The sequence below is a fragment of the Populus euphratica genome, unplaced genomic scaffold, assembly GCF_000495115.2.
Source record: "Populus euphratica unplaced genomic scaffold, PopEup_1.0 scaffold307.1, whole genome shotgun sequence".
Classification (NCBI taxonomy): Eukaryota; Viridiplantae; Streptophyta; class Magnoliopsida; order Malpighiales; family Salicaceae; genus Populus; species Populus euphratica.
Window position 1 is genome coordinate 88,056 of NW_011500194.1, and position 16,836 is coordinate 104,891.

Genomic DNA, 16,836 nt, shown 5'->3' on the forward strand with positions numbered 1-16,836 from the left:
TGCATTTGAGGTTGAAGATGATAAAATTTTGGTTTGGTCCCTTAATTTGTGAAAATTATAGTTTAGTCCCCAAACTTTGGAAAATTAAAAATTGGTCCCTGGAACATATTCTGAGATTCTGAACAGAATAAAAGATGAATTGTGGGCAGAATTCCAGTATAGTTATGAAATTTTAATACTTTCAATTTGGTCCTCTAATTTGATAATAATTACAATTTGACCCTAAAATTTTGAAAAAATTCCAGAATGGTCCCTGGAGTATAATGAGATATTTTGGACAGAATTGATTATTAAATATGGTCAGAATTTCAGTATAGTCATGGATTTACGATATTTTAAATTTAGTCCTCCAATTTAACCCTAAAAATTTAGAGAAAATTCCAGAATGGTCCCTGAAGCATAATAAGATATTATGGACAGAATTGAGGATTAAATATGGTCATAATTTCAGTATAGTCATAGATTTATGATATTTTTAGTTTGGTCCTTCAATTTGACAATAATTACAATTTGACACTAAAATTTTGGAAAAATTCCAGAATGGTCCCTGGAGCATAATGAGATATTCTGGACAGAATTGAGGATTAATTATGGTCATAATTTCAGTAGAGTCATGGATTTATGATATTTTTAGTTTGGTCCTTCAATTTGATAAAAATTACAATTTGACCCTAAAAATTTGAAAAATTTCCAGGATGGCCACTGGAGCATAATAAGATATTATGGACAGAATTGAGGATTAAATATGTTCAAAATTTCAGTATAGTCATGGATTTATGATATTTTTTAGTTTGGTCCTTCAATTTGACAAAAGTTACAATTTAACCCTTAAAAATATGATAAATTCCATAGTAGTCCCTAGCTGTAATATTAGAATTTTTAGATTGGTTTGATTAATAATTGAGGGTTATTTAGTGAATTGTTATCAATTTTATTATTTATTTTATTATGAATTAGATTTCGATAAAACCGTTAAATTTTGGGTTTTTGAGAAAATTGACTAGTTAGTTCAAAAACATATAGGGTTATAGAATACACCCATAGTTAAGTGTATTAAATAGGTTAAATATTCTTTCAAGTCGTTCTTGAATATTTCTTCTTTGTATTTAGATAATCCTGATATTTTATCGGCGGGACATTAGTAGGATTTTCTTCGGTGTCTGCTTTTGAGTCAGGTGAGTGGATAATTTTTAATATGCATGAGAAATATTATAAATATTTGATTTTTTTAATATGAATTGGATCATGCTTCTTGATAATATATATATATATATATATATATATTGATTATTATCCTTGTTATGATAAAGCATGATTAATTGTTGAATCTGAATTCTTGATATGAACCAATATATATTTTGAATTGGCTTCTGAATTGATAGCTTCTTATTTTATTGATATCATGAGTTGAGTCTTGAAATATAAATATGTCTGTTTGATTATTATTATTATGAACTTATGGTATGCTAGTCAAAATATCCATGCTAACAGGGTAGTGTTTGTCTTTATGCATATTGTATCTGAACCCTAGTTAGTTGGGAGAGTCACCAACCTATGTGGACTGATCATTCCATAATACGGAACCTCATGCTTATTGCATTTTGATTTTCTGACGAGCTTTACCTTATGATATTCTTGTTATGATCTATTTAAAAAACCTTACTATAAGAACCTAAAGCCAATTGTATATATATTTATTCTTTTTAGGCTTATAGCTTGATAACAGGTCACTTTTGTTGAACATTCCGAACCTACTTTTTGGTTGAAATTTGTAACTTTCTTTTTATGTCTGGTTAGTGCTCTAAAACTATGAATTTATATAAACTTTTATATTAATGCAATCAAATTGTATTATATTATGAAGCTAGTTATAGTTAATGTTGTGTTGAACTCTAATTGAATTATTTAAAGGATAAGATTGTATGTATGTTTAGGTTTACATAGGTATGGAACCTTAGAGGGGAACCTTGCCTATGTGCCAGTCATGGATTCAGGAATCAGGTTGTGAAACCTTGATAAATATATATAATTTTATCATTTATTATCAATAATTTATTTTTTATTTATCTCAAAACTAAAAATAAAATAATACAATTTCATCCTTTTTGTTTCTATCAATGATCTACTCATGCTATCTTAGCCACACACGTCTAGCATATTTTCTTTCCTCTTTCTAAAAAAAATGCATCATACAAAGAAATTCTCGTGTGCTTTAGCGTCATGTAATTAAATAAAAAATAATCTCTTGTATAAAAAATTTATTGAATTATAACATGCATGATTTACATTACAAGTTTACTTGGTTGACTCGAGTTTATTTATTTATTTTTTAATTTTAAACTTTAACATTGAGCTAATTGAGATTTGAACTTTTCATTATCTTTTTAAATTTTTTTCAATTTCAAGAATCCCCGGGATTCTTGCATGTTAACCCAATGTATTTTCATTTTAATAGTAAATAAAAATATTGTTCAATATTTGGGTAAATTTTTTTTTTTTGCTCCTACCCACTGCATAGTGCAAGGTAATAGACTAATAAAATATAAAATATAAGGTGAGTAAGAATGTGTAAAAATTTGAAAGATTTTTAATTTAAACTTTTTTTTTCACCCTTTAAAGAATTTTAAAATATAAAAAATTGAAGAATTAATTCTTATTATTATTTATCCACCATAAATCATGAATTAAATCTTAAAAAAAATCAAGAGTTCTTTGATTGAAAAAAAAATTGTTTAAAATTAATTTTTTATTCATCCATAATTTTTTTATTTAAACAAAAATTCAAACAAAAGTATCATGTCTCACTATCCCACAGCTATTTTTTTACATGCCATCTATATGTATCATATGTCATGGTCCACTATTTTCGGAGAGAGAAAAACGTTGGAAAAAAGGCACGGCTGCTGCAGGTTATTCTAAACTTAGATTTGTACACCATGAAGAATGATTTCCATATATTCTTTTATATGCCAGCCCGTAACTAGGACGAGAAATATGGAGACAGTTGTACTTAACTGTTTTGACATACTATAGTGAGATAAGAAAAATATCCTTAAGAAAATACCACAAAATTCCCAGGTCAGGTAGTCTGGTGAGGTCTGGCATAGCAGAGAGTCTCCGTATCAAATAGTCCCATAAATGGTGTTCTGTTTGATTTTGATGCATCCTTGTGCAATCTACAAAAGAACCGATCATCTCGGGAAAGTAAATCCTAAGCTCATCTTTTCTGAAAGTTGAGGAATTTTACGGAGAGGGCAAAGACAATAAAGAAGAGGAGACAAAATCCAACGAGTGCCGCTATCGACGCTCCGATCATATTGGGACCATAGCCAAAAGTAACCTCCAAATACTTTTTCACAGTGCCTTCAAATCCTGGTCCTACAATTATTGTTTCCACATCACCTAGCTGAGAACAGATTACACCCCGCAGAGTCCATGCAATGGGGCAGATGTAGTAGAACCAGATCCACCATCCCGGAATACTCTGAAACATGGCAGACAATAACCATAGAAGTTGTTTAGACGGGAAACAAATTAAGGGAAAGATTTTCTCCTCATGTATGTGAAGTCAAATTATTTCCAAGTCCCTTTAACGATCTTACCTTTCTATCCAATACATTTCACTTTGGAGACGTTATACAATTGGTCTTAGGAAAATCAAAAAATTATTTGGTCTTGGGGAAGAAATCGAAATTAAGCTGTTTATCTTATCAAGGAAAGAATTGAATTAGTTCTGTCAACGAATTCAGCCAAAAACAGCTAGATATGTTTTTGAAACTCGATATAGCACGTAATTAGTCTGTTTGATTTATTGTAAGAAAAACTGAAAGAATGGCTATGGATTTATCTGTGTTAGCACTGCTTCACCACCCCATTCTCACAAAAGCAATTTCCACTATAATGTGGGGCTGATGTGGGATCCACATGGATCAAACGTGTATGAGATAGACAAGATGGTTAAACTATTATAATGAGATGAGCTTTATCCAAATGAATAAAAAAAATAAAATCCTAGTTATCAATATCATTATGAACTTGGAAGATGAACAGCAAGTTAAGGCTGCTAGTGTTTTGATGCACTGTTTTATTTGAAGTTTGAACACTACTTACCGGTTGTGGGACAAGAAATCCCGAAAGGAGATTCCACAGCGAGTAGAATGCAGAAGAGATGACGGCAGCCAAGTGTTGAGAAGGTGTGAGACCAACAGCCATCATACCGTAGAAAGTAAAGTAGGTGAAAGTGAGGAACATGAACACCAAAAATAGAAAGAATTTTCCTGCATTGAACAAGAATCGTTCACATACATGAATTGCATCTGAATAAATTTCCGACGTATAGTCACATCATTTGAAAGTCTCAAGGTACATGGCAAAGCAGTATAATTAGGAGAGAAAATGTTGAAATCCTACATCATGGAAATCAGAATGCATAACTTGTATTCAATCAGATAGAGAGTAATCGATCGAATTCGATGAAAAAGAAAGGAGAACAGAGTCATCATTAGTAAAGGGAAGCAGTTATTTATTGTTATACAAATGAAGTAGCTCATAATGGAAACTTAGAATTTCACCTGCCGTCCTCTCAAAATCAACCATGAAATATGTGATGATGCCGTATAAAATTGTTTGAACCAGAATGTATGGTATCTCTACAAGGCCCTGCTTAGAAGAACATTGAATTATTAATTATTCACCAACTGCTCCTTCCAAAAGAAGCGGTTATTTCTTCAGCAGTGACAGTCACCTGGGCTACTGCATAGGATAAGGGAGAGTACATTCCGGCCGCTTTCTCTCTATAGAAAACAGTTCTCTCAATTGAAACTACTGGTTGTACTGAAGAAGCATTATTGACCCCAAGAAACATGCATGAAGAATATAGTGCTCCCATAACCACGGACAAAGCTTGAGTGGAGTCCCTATCAAAAGTGTCAAGATTGAGTGATTTAACAATATTCAGAGAATTTCAACGAAAGGGAAATGAGACATCATGATTGTGAAGAATACTTGCATAAGAAACGCCAGCAGATGCACAAGTAAACAAATAAAAGCACAACAGTCCTCTTTGTTTTCTTTTTCTATTTTGTTTCCCGGCCTTCGCTTCCTTTTGAATTCTCTCGTGGTATTGAGATAGAAAATGCAGTAACCGTTGGTTAAATTATCTAAAATTACAAGTTATCTAGAATATAATCTACGGTTTTGTATCCAAATACTAAAATTATTTGTACCAAAAGCATGCTAAAAAATATTTAAAATGGGCTGATATGTGTCATATGTTTAAATTTTATCATATTGAGATTGCTTACAAAGAATATTTTTTGTAGTTTCGAGCTTACGTTTCATTTAATATGTCAAACCACTAATCAACTAAAAAGGGTAAATAATAAAAAGAATAAGATAACACATAACTTTGTTGATCACAACAATGTATATCTTTATTTCGACAACTGCGCCCAGATGTGATATATAAGGATAGGAATTTACCTTTTTGAGCCAATATTCCAGAATACCGATCCTAATATCAATGCAGCTATTACAGTAAAGCATAACCTCACGCCATTGTATTGTGGACTTCTCCAGTATACAAGATTTTGTTTCCAAAGGCAAATATAAAACTGAGACAGTGCATCTCGAGCATATGTCGATTCAAACTTCAGAGGCTCTGAGCCAGCAGGAGGAGAACTGAGATGCATAATTGAAGCTTCCACCTCCCTGAAGCAATAAAACAAAACGGTCCACTCATTCAGATTAATGCTCTCGTTAGATGAACGAGAGAATATTTTGCAAGATCTTTCTTGCAGTTAAACAAGACCTCAATCAGAATACCTGTATTGACTAGATTTTCTGTATAATTCGGCAAAATCTTCACCAACTCTCTCTTCAACAGTTGGTGTAGTAACCTCAAGCATCCAAGTTGCTGGATTGTAACCATCAGGACATGGAGGGACTCCTTTAATTCCCTGAACAAGAAAAAAGGAAGGAACGTGCAGACTACGGAATCAGCATGGTTCCCTTGAACGTGAGGAAATTAAAAAAGAATGTGCAGATGACAAGGAAGTCCAAGTAATGATTACTTCTCCTTTTTGTCTTCAAACAACAGAGCATGTCGTATCAAGTTTAATGATAAAGTTAAAACAGGAAGGCCTTACTGATTGAAGCTTGGCTCTAATTAAGAAAGCTAAGCGATGGCCCTTGAATTCACGCTAGTCTAAGAGACTTGTCAGAAGAAGCACATAAATCAGAAATATAAGGTTACATGCATCGAATAATGCAATGTTACCTGAAAAAAGTCTATCATAATCTTCGAGTGAACTCCAAGTTTCCCCCCATATATAACCCGACCACCTCGTTTCATGAGAAGTAGCTGTGCATGCATCAGATCCCAAATGATTTAAAATTAAATAGAAACTAATTTCAAGTGCCAGTTCTCAAACTTTTTTAAGTGCAGAGAAAAAGCATAACAAACCTCATCAAATGCTTCAAAAATATCAATACTGGGTTGATGGATGGTGCAAACCACAGTTCTTCCAGTATCAACTGTATTACGAACAGTTCGCATCACGATAGCTGCTGCTCGTGCATCAAGTCCGGATGTGGGTTCATCCATAAAAATAATGGAAGGATTTGCAACAAGCTCCACTGCGATTGTTAATCGCTTCCTCTGCTCTGTTGATAACCCACTACTACCTGGCAAACCAACCAAAGCTTGCCTCAGAGTATCAAGCTCTACTAACCTCATCACTTCTTCAACAAACTCCTGAAGTACATTTTGGAAAAAAAGCATCAAGAATACAGTTAAAACAAATAAACAAAAAGCATGTGTGAATTTGCATCTGTGCTTTATTCTGCTCACCACTCTTTGTTCTTGGCTAACTTCTTTTGGGAGCCGGAGACTAGAAGAAAACAAGAGAGACTCCTCAATTGTAAGTTGAGGAGAATGTATATCATTTTGCTCAACATATCCCGAGATTCTGGCAAATGTGCGCTGCTCTTTTGGGTAACCTGATATCTTGATATCTCCTTCTATATATCCACCAGTTTTCCTTCCAGCTAATACATCCATCAGAGTGGTCTTCCCTGCTCCACTAGACCCAACTAACGCAGTCAGGACACCTGGTGAGAACACTCCACTCACGTTTGACAATAGTTGCAGTTTCTTTTCTGTTATACCTTGTTTACTCATTTCCTATGAATTCCAAACAACATTTTTTTTTGGCAATATCAGCTAAGTATATACAAAAATCAAGGCAACCGAAACCCGTCAGACAAACAAACCTTGGGCATATCAACAAAGTAATTGACATTATGGAATGTCATTGTCAATGGTTGAAAAGGAAGAATCATTCCCTTGTTTTTACTGCCTTCATTCAATGATGATCGATTCAATTCAAACTCCTGAGCCCTTGCTGCGCAAGGATTCTTTAGCATGTTAGTAGCAATGAACATATATCAACTCATTGTGCAACATTAAAATGACTTACCATCATTCCCATCAGAATTTTCTTGTGTTACATCAGCTGGAGCCACTGTCCTGCCCTTTGTAAGAGCTGTGATCAACCAACACATGGTATTTATTACTAATATTACATACCAAAAAAGAAGCAGACCGAGTTTCTCATGTATCCAATTGGCATAAGAATTTTTTTCAAACTTACGATTGAGGTAGGTCAAGGCCCATGTCACAATGATGTTGAAAAGTAATGTATAAAGCAACAAAACACCAACTCCAATCCAATACCAATAATCACTAGAAGGTAAACTGTGTTGATAGAGAATGTTGTTTCCAACTGTATTGTTCCCAAAGGATGATTTCTGAATATAGTTTCATGGAAATGTTAGTACTAAAGGTAACAAACAACAGAAAAAAAAACAGATTTTGGAATCCAAGAGAGCAGACCTCTATCCACCTCTCGGCACCAAATTCATTGACAGAAATTGCACGCTGTCCATAGGTTAATGGTGACAACCAATAGCCCCAAATCCACCACGGCTTAATCATTGCTGGAACAAGAAATTAAATCTCACAAATTCGAAAGCAACTTTGAAAAATCGATTGTGCATTTGGGATTATAAATTCATCAAAATACCTTTTGGGATGATAAATCCACCCAACAAAAATATAGCCAATAGAGCAGCTGACCCGAATGTATTGGCAACAACCAGATCGCGTGCAATTGAACCCATTGTCCGAAAGAGACCAAGTGCCATTTGGTGTATTGAAAAGAGTAAGAGCATAAAACGGAAAAACCTGAAACACATTTTTAGAATTTATGAATAAAGAAGGACCCGAGGACTAAAACATCGTATACACAAGTAAACTGACATTACCTCCCAGCCCCGGGAGCAAAACCAACTGTGTAGTATACAACACAAGACCATACAACAGCTTCAACGATGGAGTATGGTAGGCGCAGAATAAAACTAGCAACGGACCACACCCATGCAGGATGGAAGAGATTATCTCGTTGTTTGTAAAACACTGGTAGTCGAAATATCAAAAGTGATAGTTCGGAGAAGCCATTAAACATCATATGCACCAGCCCAAAGAACAGGCAGGAGAGGTAAAGGTTCCCATTCATCTCGTCAGTGGGATGCAATCTCGTCCGCAAGAACAATGTGCAAGTGACAAACCCAACAAATGCGACCTTTAAACATACATAGCAGAGATATAAAAAAGAACAGAAAATTTGATACACAAATAAGATGCATCGCAGACTATACATATTGGCAAACAGGATGTATATCTTCCGGTGAAAATAGAAAATCTCAGAATGAATCAGCCAGCAATAACTGACTGCAGCTTATTTGAAATGAAATGTACTGCTGTATCATTCGCCAATTACAATCTAAATTTTAAAAATATCAATCACATATGCAATTAACAGTAGATGGGCTGTATTTTAGGCATATTGTGATACATCATATGTCAATTACAATGTAAAAGCTGAAAGACACCATAATTAAGCTCAAGATAAACAATACCTGGCATGTCCTAAAAATATAAAGAAAACGATGCCTGCTAATCAGCAAAACTTCTCGTGAGAAGCATGTTTTGAATAGTTCCCATCTTGATACGGCATATTTGGTTTTTGACAAAGCTGAAACATGACTCTTGGACTTGTCAAATGGAACAGAAAGCTCGGAGTCGACATATTTTCCGTACTTGGAATTTTTAAATGCTTTTGCAATTTCTGAGGAGGGAAGGAACACATATGGTTTTGACTGATCAGCCCAGTATTGAGCTTGATCCTTTTTAGAGGTCACCTGGGAATAAAGCATGTCAGACAAGAACCAAAGTGAACAGAAACTCTACTAGAGTTTTCAGCATGATACCTCTTGAAGAAAATCTGCAACCCCTTTCCGTGGTGGCAATTTAAATCCTAATGACTCAAAGAACTCTAAAACTTCTGCTCGAGGGCCTTGATACACCACATAACCTTCTGATAATAGCACCAAATCATCAAACAGATCAAAGGTCTCGGGAGCAGGCTGAAGAAGGGCCATTAATACAGTAGCTTCCATTAGATGAACAAAATTTCCTACACATTTCACAATTTGGTATGTTGTCGAGCTATCGAGTCCAGTGGATATTTCATCCATAAATAAGGTTTTCCTTGGCCCAACAATCATTTCTCCTGCACAAAATATATTAACCCATTATCATTTGATAGATAAAATCACAAAATATTTCAGCACTAGTAGTTCACAATCAAACACAATATGGAAAGCTCTCGTGTTTTTAGAGTCAACAGGTCCATATATCTACAACAACATAATTGGTAAAAAATTAAGAAACACCAGCACTCCATGATTATTATACTTTCTGTCTTTGAATTTGGACATTCTCATGCCATTAAAAATTACAACGAAAATACATGATGCAGCTCATCATCTGTCAGTATAACCCATAAAATGAATGCACCAAAAACAAAACAGATGATAGTGATGTATAGTTGATGGCTTCAAAAATAATTGACGGTGTCAATCAACATCCAGAGAGAGAGAGAGACCAGTGGTAACCCGTTTCCTTTGACCACCTGAGACACCTCTTAACATGTCATTTCCGACTACTGTCTCTGAACATATATCAAGACCAAGAACTTTTAAGACATAGTCTGTTGAAATACTGTGCTTTTTACCTCCAACTGAAGATGCCTGTGCAGTGAAATTGTTGTGGATTAAATTAAGTCTGAAGTAGACATGACCTACTGTACAGAAAGTTTAAAAATTAAGATGTACCTTCATAAAAGCATCAACCTCTAGATTCGGTCGCACATTTCTTTCCTTCTCCAAGCGAACTAAATCCTCCATGTAGCCTAGAAGTGGACGATGAAAGAATAAGAAAATAGATAGCAAATATGAAACAAACCAAAAACCTCTGAATGTTCATGCTATGCCTAAATTGTGTCCCCTAATTAGGATACTGCCAATTTGCTGATTTTTGAACAGGAAACAGAACGACTTAAGAGTTACAGGGGAAAAACCAGAAGAAAATGGTCATTTGGAATTGCTTTGAATGTATAAGACTGCATTACCCAGAAGTTGACGAGTTTTTTCATGAAAAATCATCCACATCTCTTGTCACTTAGCTACATAATGTTGAGAAGGGGAAAAAAAAAACTGCATCCATCTTTTTCATGAATTAATATAATCAAAAAATATTTGAAAAGAAAATATAAAAAGGCTCCAAAGACAATTACAAATTGGAATTCATTCAAGAAAAACAATTTCTGGTAAATTGATTTTTTCTTATGCCATTCATTTATAATTAATATTAAAACCTAAGTACAGAGGTAATTAATTTACTTATCAAATGATCAAGACTGGTAATCTTCAAAATCACATAATCGACTCCCAGGTTATAATTGATAAAAAATACTATTAACAAGGTTCGTCATCTGAAGGTTGCAATAAAACATAATGCATTGTGATCACGAACCCGAGGATTCTACAATCTGGCAGGTTTTCGGCAACAATGATTGAATTTTCATATTTCTATGCCATTATATTTTCTATAATGCATATACGTATTGTAATATAAAAACAAACATGGCCTCAGACAATAAAGTCTACGCAGTAACAAATCAAACAGTACTATCTGCAAAACATAAAATAGATACATCAAGCAATATAGCAAACGGTAAGATCATCCCACTTGATTCCTAATCATTGGCAATCTCAAGTTGCACCAACATGCGAATGCTAACAAGACCAAGAAGCAGTAATTTACGTGATCATAAGAACTTATTTAATTCCAAGAATTATTACTGGATTAGGAACAGTTTCAAGCTAAAAATAACTCCTGTTTACCTCTAGAAAAAACCATTTGGATCAAAACATGAATGTAAGAATGATTTAAAAAGAAATGGAAGTAAATGAACCTCCAAAGCCTTCACTTGCTCCTTGCCAACAAGCAGCAAAATCTAATGTTTCTCGTACAGTAAGCTCTGCAATGTGATTATCTGTTTGGCTGATATATGCAGAGGTCCTTTGGACATAAAAATCATCAAACTTCTGTCCATTGTAAGTAATATTACCGGATTTCTGGAAAAATTCAAAGATGAATAAGGTTTAATATGGGGTAGCAGCAATTAAGCAAGAGCAAAAAACCAAGAAAATCTACTAAAGGGGATATTCTAGACAACGAAGTATTTTCCCTTTGTCTTATATTTGTTTTTGTTTTCCTTAAATAGTATATCTCATCCAATTCTCTACAGGATATTTCAGCATGAGTGAATCAATCCTTAAGCAGTGATTAATCCACTGAGACCAACATTTGAATGGAAGAGGTTGCTTAAACGTTGGCCCTATCATTTTTAAATTGGTTTAACTAAATACCGAAGCTAAGCAAGCAATAAATTGACCTGTAAAATAAGAGGCCAAGTTAGGCGACTCAAGTTGTCCTACGCTGAGCAGATAACAGGTAAAGCTTTTTGATAAATCTGCTCTCTTATAAGCTCCAGTTGCCCTAGGTATCTCTAAACACGATATTTCTTACAACAGAATCTTCGTGAAAGCAATAGTTGGCTGATAAATGCAGGTAGCATATTAGAGGGCGTTCGAGGATGGTAGTCTGGTCTCCTACACTGCAGCGCGGGAAGGTTGAACTGAAAACAGCCGAAGAGAGTCTGGGCCATAAATTTTATAACCCAGCCTCGACATGCTTTGGGTAATTGAGTTAATTCCTGATGAAAGCTAATTGTTCTTGCTTTTACAAGCACTTTTCTGTTGGGCCAGCAAGCCCAATTAAACTTCCAGGCTAGCTGAAAAGGGATATCAGTTAAGTAAAGTTTGACTTTTCAGCACACACACATTGCCTTTTGTGTCACTCTCTCGTACCACAATGAATAATAGATTTCCCACCCCCCTCGGTTTCTTTTTTTTTTCTTTTTTTTTTTTTGCAATTTAAGTTTAGTTTTAACTAATCATGGAACAATCCAAGTATCAACGATTCAGACACTAAAACTGAGATTGAGACAAAAAGAGCTTCTGGAAAAAGCCCGGAAATCAATAAAAGTATGCACAGGATTCACGTGACGTTTTGCTGGAAATGATAGTAAAAAGTACCAACCTTTAGGTCCTTGGCAAGTTTTCCTGCGAGAGCTAAAAGCAAGGTCGATTTTCCGGAGCCTGGTGGTCCCAAGAGCAGAGTCATCCTGGAAGAACCCAGATCATAACATGTTTATTTCACTTGGTTAAGAATCTCAGGGCAACAGATGAAACTAATCAATTGTCCGGCAGAGCACCAATCAAAAGGGTAGTTTCAGCTCATAAACAGACCGAACTTTTTTACAAGTCGTATAAAAGGTAAACCATCGAAAAAATTTACTTGAGCACAATAAAGTACTTGATATATATGGATTTTACCTTGCTTCTTTATCTAAAATCAAAAGACTTATCTGCTTATTTTTTCTTCAATTGAGATAGAACACAAATACGATCTCAGCATGGCATGATTCATTTAAAATTGCTAAGCCTAAGGAAAAGAAGTGAATTTTTTTAATTGAATTGGCTTCTATAACAGAACTCTTAATAACGTGATGCGATAACCAGCTTCTTGCTATTTGTGCAGTCGCCTTTGACAAGTAGAAAATCAAGAACAGATTCTCTAGCTTTAAACCAGAAGACTTCCATAATACCAACCAAAATTAACTGGCATAATTCTCAATGTACATGAGATTCCTTCAGACAGGATTCGAAACCATCATTAGGAACAAATTCAATTCTAAGTAATTATATGCATGCATTACCTTCCAGGTTTTACAACACCACTGATATCATTCAAGATTGCTAAGGGAAAACGCTTTGCTCGAAATAGCCCCAGTTTTGTTAGTAAACCCTGCACACGGCAAACCGAGTGATCAATTAAGCAGTGTTCGAGACGACTGAATTTACATGAACTAGAAGCAAAGATTAATTAATTAATTACCTCGCCCAAATCTCGTGCAACATTAATCAAAGTAGGCAAAGCTCTTGACCCAGTTTGCACCTTGGCACTTATATTTAAGTTCTCAAATCTTACTTCGACTTTTGGCACTTCGATTCCAACCCTTCATTATGAACAGAGATTTACGCGAAAATGAATATTGATTAGAAAACCTAAAATAAAATCTAAATCTGAAAATTAAAAAACACCATTTTCTTTCTCCCTTCTCGATCGTAAATTAATAAAATATCAGCTAAAAAAGAAAAGAAAATCACATGCATGCAACGCAAGCATTGATTTTGAAAGAAAACAATTATAACACCTACCTATCAATCCTCTCTTTGATCGCAGAAAGCAACTTGTAATTATCTTGAGCATTAGTAGCCAAAGCTTTTTTAACAACAAGTTCTCGCTTATGACGATCAAGCCTCCTGACGTCAATCATCTCTTCTCTCTCACCATATCCTCCACTTCGATCGTACTCAGAAGGAGACTTCCTCATCATGGCAAAATTCCCTCTCTTATTTGACGGTAGCCTCGAAATCGCCTCCCAAACGAGTTCATCTTCGTCCTCCTCCAACGCCACGGCATTCGATGGCCGTGAAAACGACTCTCTCACTGGATCAATGTCCAACTCAAAAAACTCGCTTCCATTGGAAGCTGCTGCCATTGTTATTGTTTGTGTTAATAACTTGTATGAAGAGGAAAATTAAAAGACGGCTCCGATGCGGAACTCCCTCTCCCTCTATATATTAGAGTTTGTTTCAAAGAGGGAAGAGTGTCTTCTTAAAAGAGGGAACTGTAGAGGTTTGTTAAGAATGAAGAGAAGTTCCCGGCTATTTAAGGGGTTAAAATAAATTAACTAGACATTTAATTACCTTGGGTAAATTAAGATGGATCCAGGTAGGTGAATGACTTAGTAAAAGGTGAACTTAGGATCTAGAAGAAGGTGGTATTTTCAGTTGTTTTTTTCATTTTTGCATCTGAAAAGTCAAAGGACTCAGAACGAATGAGGAATTAAGTATTATGTGATTTTTAATTGTCATTTTAATAATTTTATTTAAAGGGAATTTCTGTGTATAATATAAATTAATAAAACAATTAACCAAATAATGAAGAAGAAAAATGCATCACCTAAAGAATAAAATCTAATCATGTCTAAGCTTTTTAATTAATTAAAAAGGTCAAGCGTTTTAGAAAGGCTAGGCTCAATTGTTAGGGTTTTTTTAATTTTATGTCTGCCTAAGTTATTTCTTTTTTAATAAAACAGAGGATACCACGGATCATCTACTTGTATAGATGATTCACCATCCTCTGCAATAAATTCCGATTTTTTTTTAATTGATAAAACAAAGTCCGGATATTTTATATTTCAAAATCTAAATATTAATCTATTTTACGGAAAAAAAACACTCAAAAACTTCTAATGAACTTCAATAATTCTATTTCCAATAAAAAAATTAAAATTAATCTAAAAACTAAAAAAAACTAAATCAAAATAAGTTTTAAAGATACTTATCTAAGTTTTATAACGAGATTAAAGAGCAAAACCATCTTCATTAGACTGTTTTTTTAATATTAAAAATAATTTTTCTAGTCAGAAAATTATGTTCATCCAATACTTAAAACCTAAAATATAATAAAAATAAAGTTTTGGATAAAAAACACAAACATCTAAAATCAGAGGGACCAAAACAAAAACCATGTATTGCCATGCCTAAAAAATGCACCGTGAATGAATCGTCAATCCAAAGTGCAAGTGCACTGAGTGAGCGCCTGATTTTGTCGCTAAAGCTTTTCGTGACGAGGCTTATGGTCACAAAAACACTGTAATGACGAACAACATCGCATCCAAATTTCGACGGAATTTCTAAACGAAATGACAATCCCTTTCTACTCTTCGAAAATGCTGTGTGTATTAAGCAATTTAAGCACTTCTATTTTGGATCATGATTCTCCTTTCAACATCGAAATATTCTGGGTTACGCACAGCACTTGTGCATTAAAAAAAAACTATTTCCCGGTGACCTTTCTCAGATTTCAACTCTAATGTGGAGATAATTTAAGATACTAGCCGCACAATTTGTCTGTTCTTTAATAAATGCTTCATGTTATTTGACGTAGGAATCTTGAACAATGTGAGGTTGGAATCTGAAACAATTTTGATGCCATTTGACGTGAAAATCTTCCTCTTGTCAGCTTGATTTGTTGGTAACACGCTAGCTATATATGACAATCCACCATATCCATGTGGGGTGCTTAATCTGCTTACAGACGGCTGCCTGCTCAACAATTATCATGCAATTGTATTGTGAGATAAAAATGCAAGGAAGAGCCTAAACATCTGCAATGGAACCCGGGAATAAAACACATATGTGATTTCAACGTGGCGAATGGCTTCTTTTTCTGGTATGATTGCATTGAAATCTGTACGTATTGTAACGTACGTCTTGCTATCAATTGTTTAATTTCATAGAATAGGGAAAAGATTCGAATACTTATCTGGTCTAGAAGCATACGTGGAATCTATACAATGTCAGAGGAGTGGCATCATCACAACAAGAGGGACACCATGAATGACCCCTCTATTGTATCGTAATGGTAGCTGAAGAAAAAAATAAACAGAGAAACAAAAACTTCAGCTACAAAAATTACACGTTGTAGTGTGTATATTAGTTTAATATACCTTGTAAATAATTGCTTGGTTAGATATGAAATTATTATATTTATATAAATATATTTTTATTATTAATAAATACTTAATTCATCTTTAATATTCATATAATATTATATTAATGAATTTAGAGTAAATATCAAGTCTATAAAACAAAAAATATTTTGTAAAGAAAATTATAAAGTTCTTATAATTATGAAGTTTTTATTACATCAAATCATTATTCATAAAATATTCTTGGTCGATACTCTCTTGAATATTGAACATTCATTAGAGCCGAAAAGACTAGTACATATTGTATTCTTTTTTTATAATAGGAAGCAGTTGTTCTTATAAGTTGAGGTATAAGAAATACATATAACTTATATGTAGGTGCTTGTTATAAGATATATATATTGAACTTACTCGTATGAGAATTCCATGTAGAGAAATCACATATGTCTATGGAAAGACTTATATGATGATTGTGTGAGTGATTCTTAAATTTAAGATCACTAAGTCATCTTATATAGAGAAGTTATATTTTGATCATATTACATGTTATTTTAATTAATGTAACAAAAGGGCAGACATTGGGTATAACATAAACTATATGGAGGTACTTAAGTAGTCAAGAGATGATTCATCACTTTAATTGAATTATGGCAAATGTTTCATCTATTCTCAAATAATACTGACGGAAAAATTCTTGGCCAAAATGGAATGAGATTTAAAAAGTGTTTCAAATATTATTCAAATG

The 16,836-nt window shown here is 34.0% G+C and overlaps 1 protein-coding gene across 2 annotated transcripts; it reads right to left on the minus strand.

The window, feature by feature from the left end:
• Positions 1-3,061: 3,061 nt before the first annotated feature.
• On the minus strand, positions 3,062-14,311 carry ABCG31 (pleiotropic drug resistance 3). Of its 2 annotated transcripts, XM_011007211.1 has the most exons (24): positions 13,750-14,311; positions 13,427-13,547; positions 13,248-13,336; positions 12,569-12,653; positions 11,379-11,541; positions 10,237-10,313; positions 10,008-10,152; positions 9,331-9,632; positions 8,980-9,261; positions 8,326-8,642; positions 8,085-8,245; positions 7,895-7,998; positions 7,653-7,809; positions 7,479-7,544; positions 7,273-7,403; positions 6,851-7,183; positions 6,464-6,754; positions 6,278-6,361; positions 5,824-5,957; positions 5,482-5,709; positions 4,745-4,916; positions 4,572-4,659; positions 4,111-4,277; positions 3,062-3,484 (listed from the first exon to the last, which is right to left on the minus strand). In XM_011007211.1, exons 1-24 carry the CDS (start codon positions 14,091-14,093, stop codon positions 3,218-3,220), a joined length of 4,308 nt encoding a protein of 1,435 aa, XP_011005513.1. In that variant the 5' UTR covers positions 14,094-14,311; the 3' UTR covers positions 3,062-3,217. The 2 variants fall into 2 exon arrangements, with proteins under 2 accessions (XP_011005513.1, XP_011005514.1); XM_011007212.1 differs by lacking the exons at positions 12,569-12,653; positions 13,248-13,336; positions 13,427-13,547; positions 13,750-14,311 and adding an exon at positions 11,996-12,129.
• Between the last annotated feature and the right edge of the window lie 2,525 nt (positions 14,312-16,836).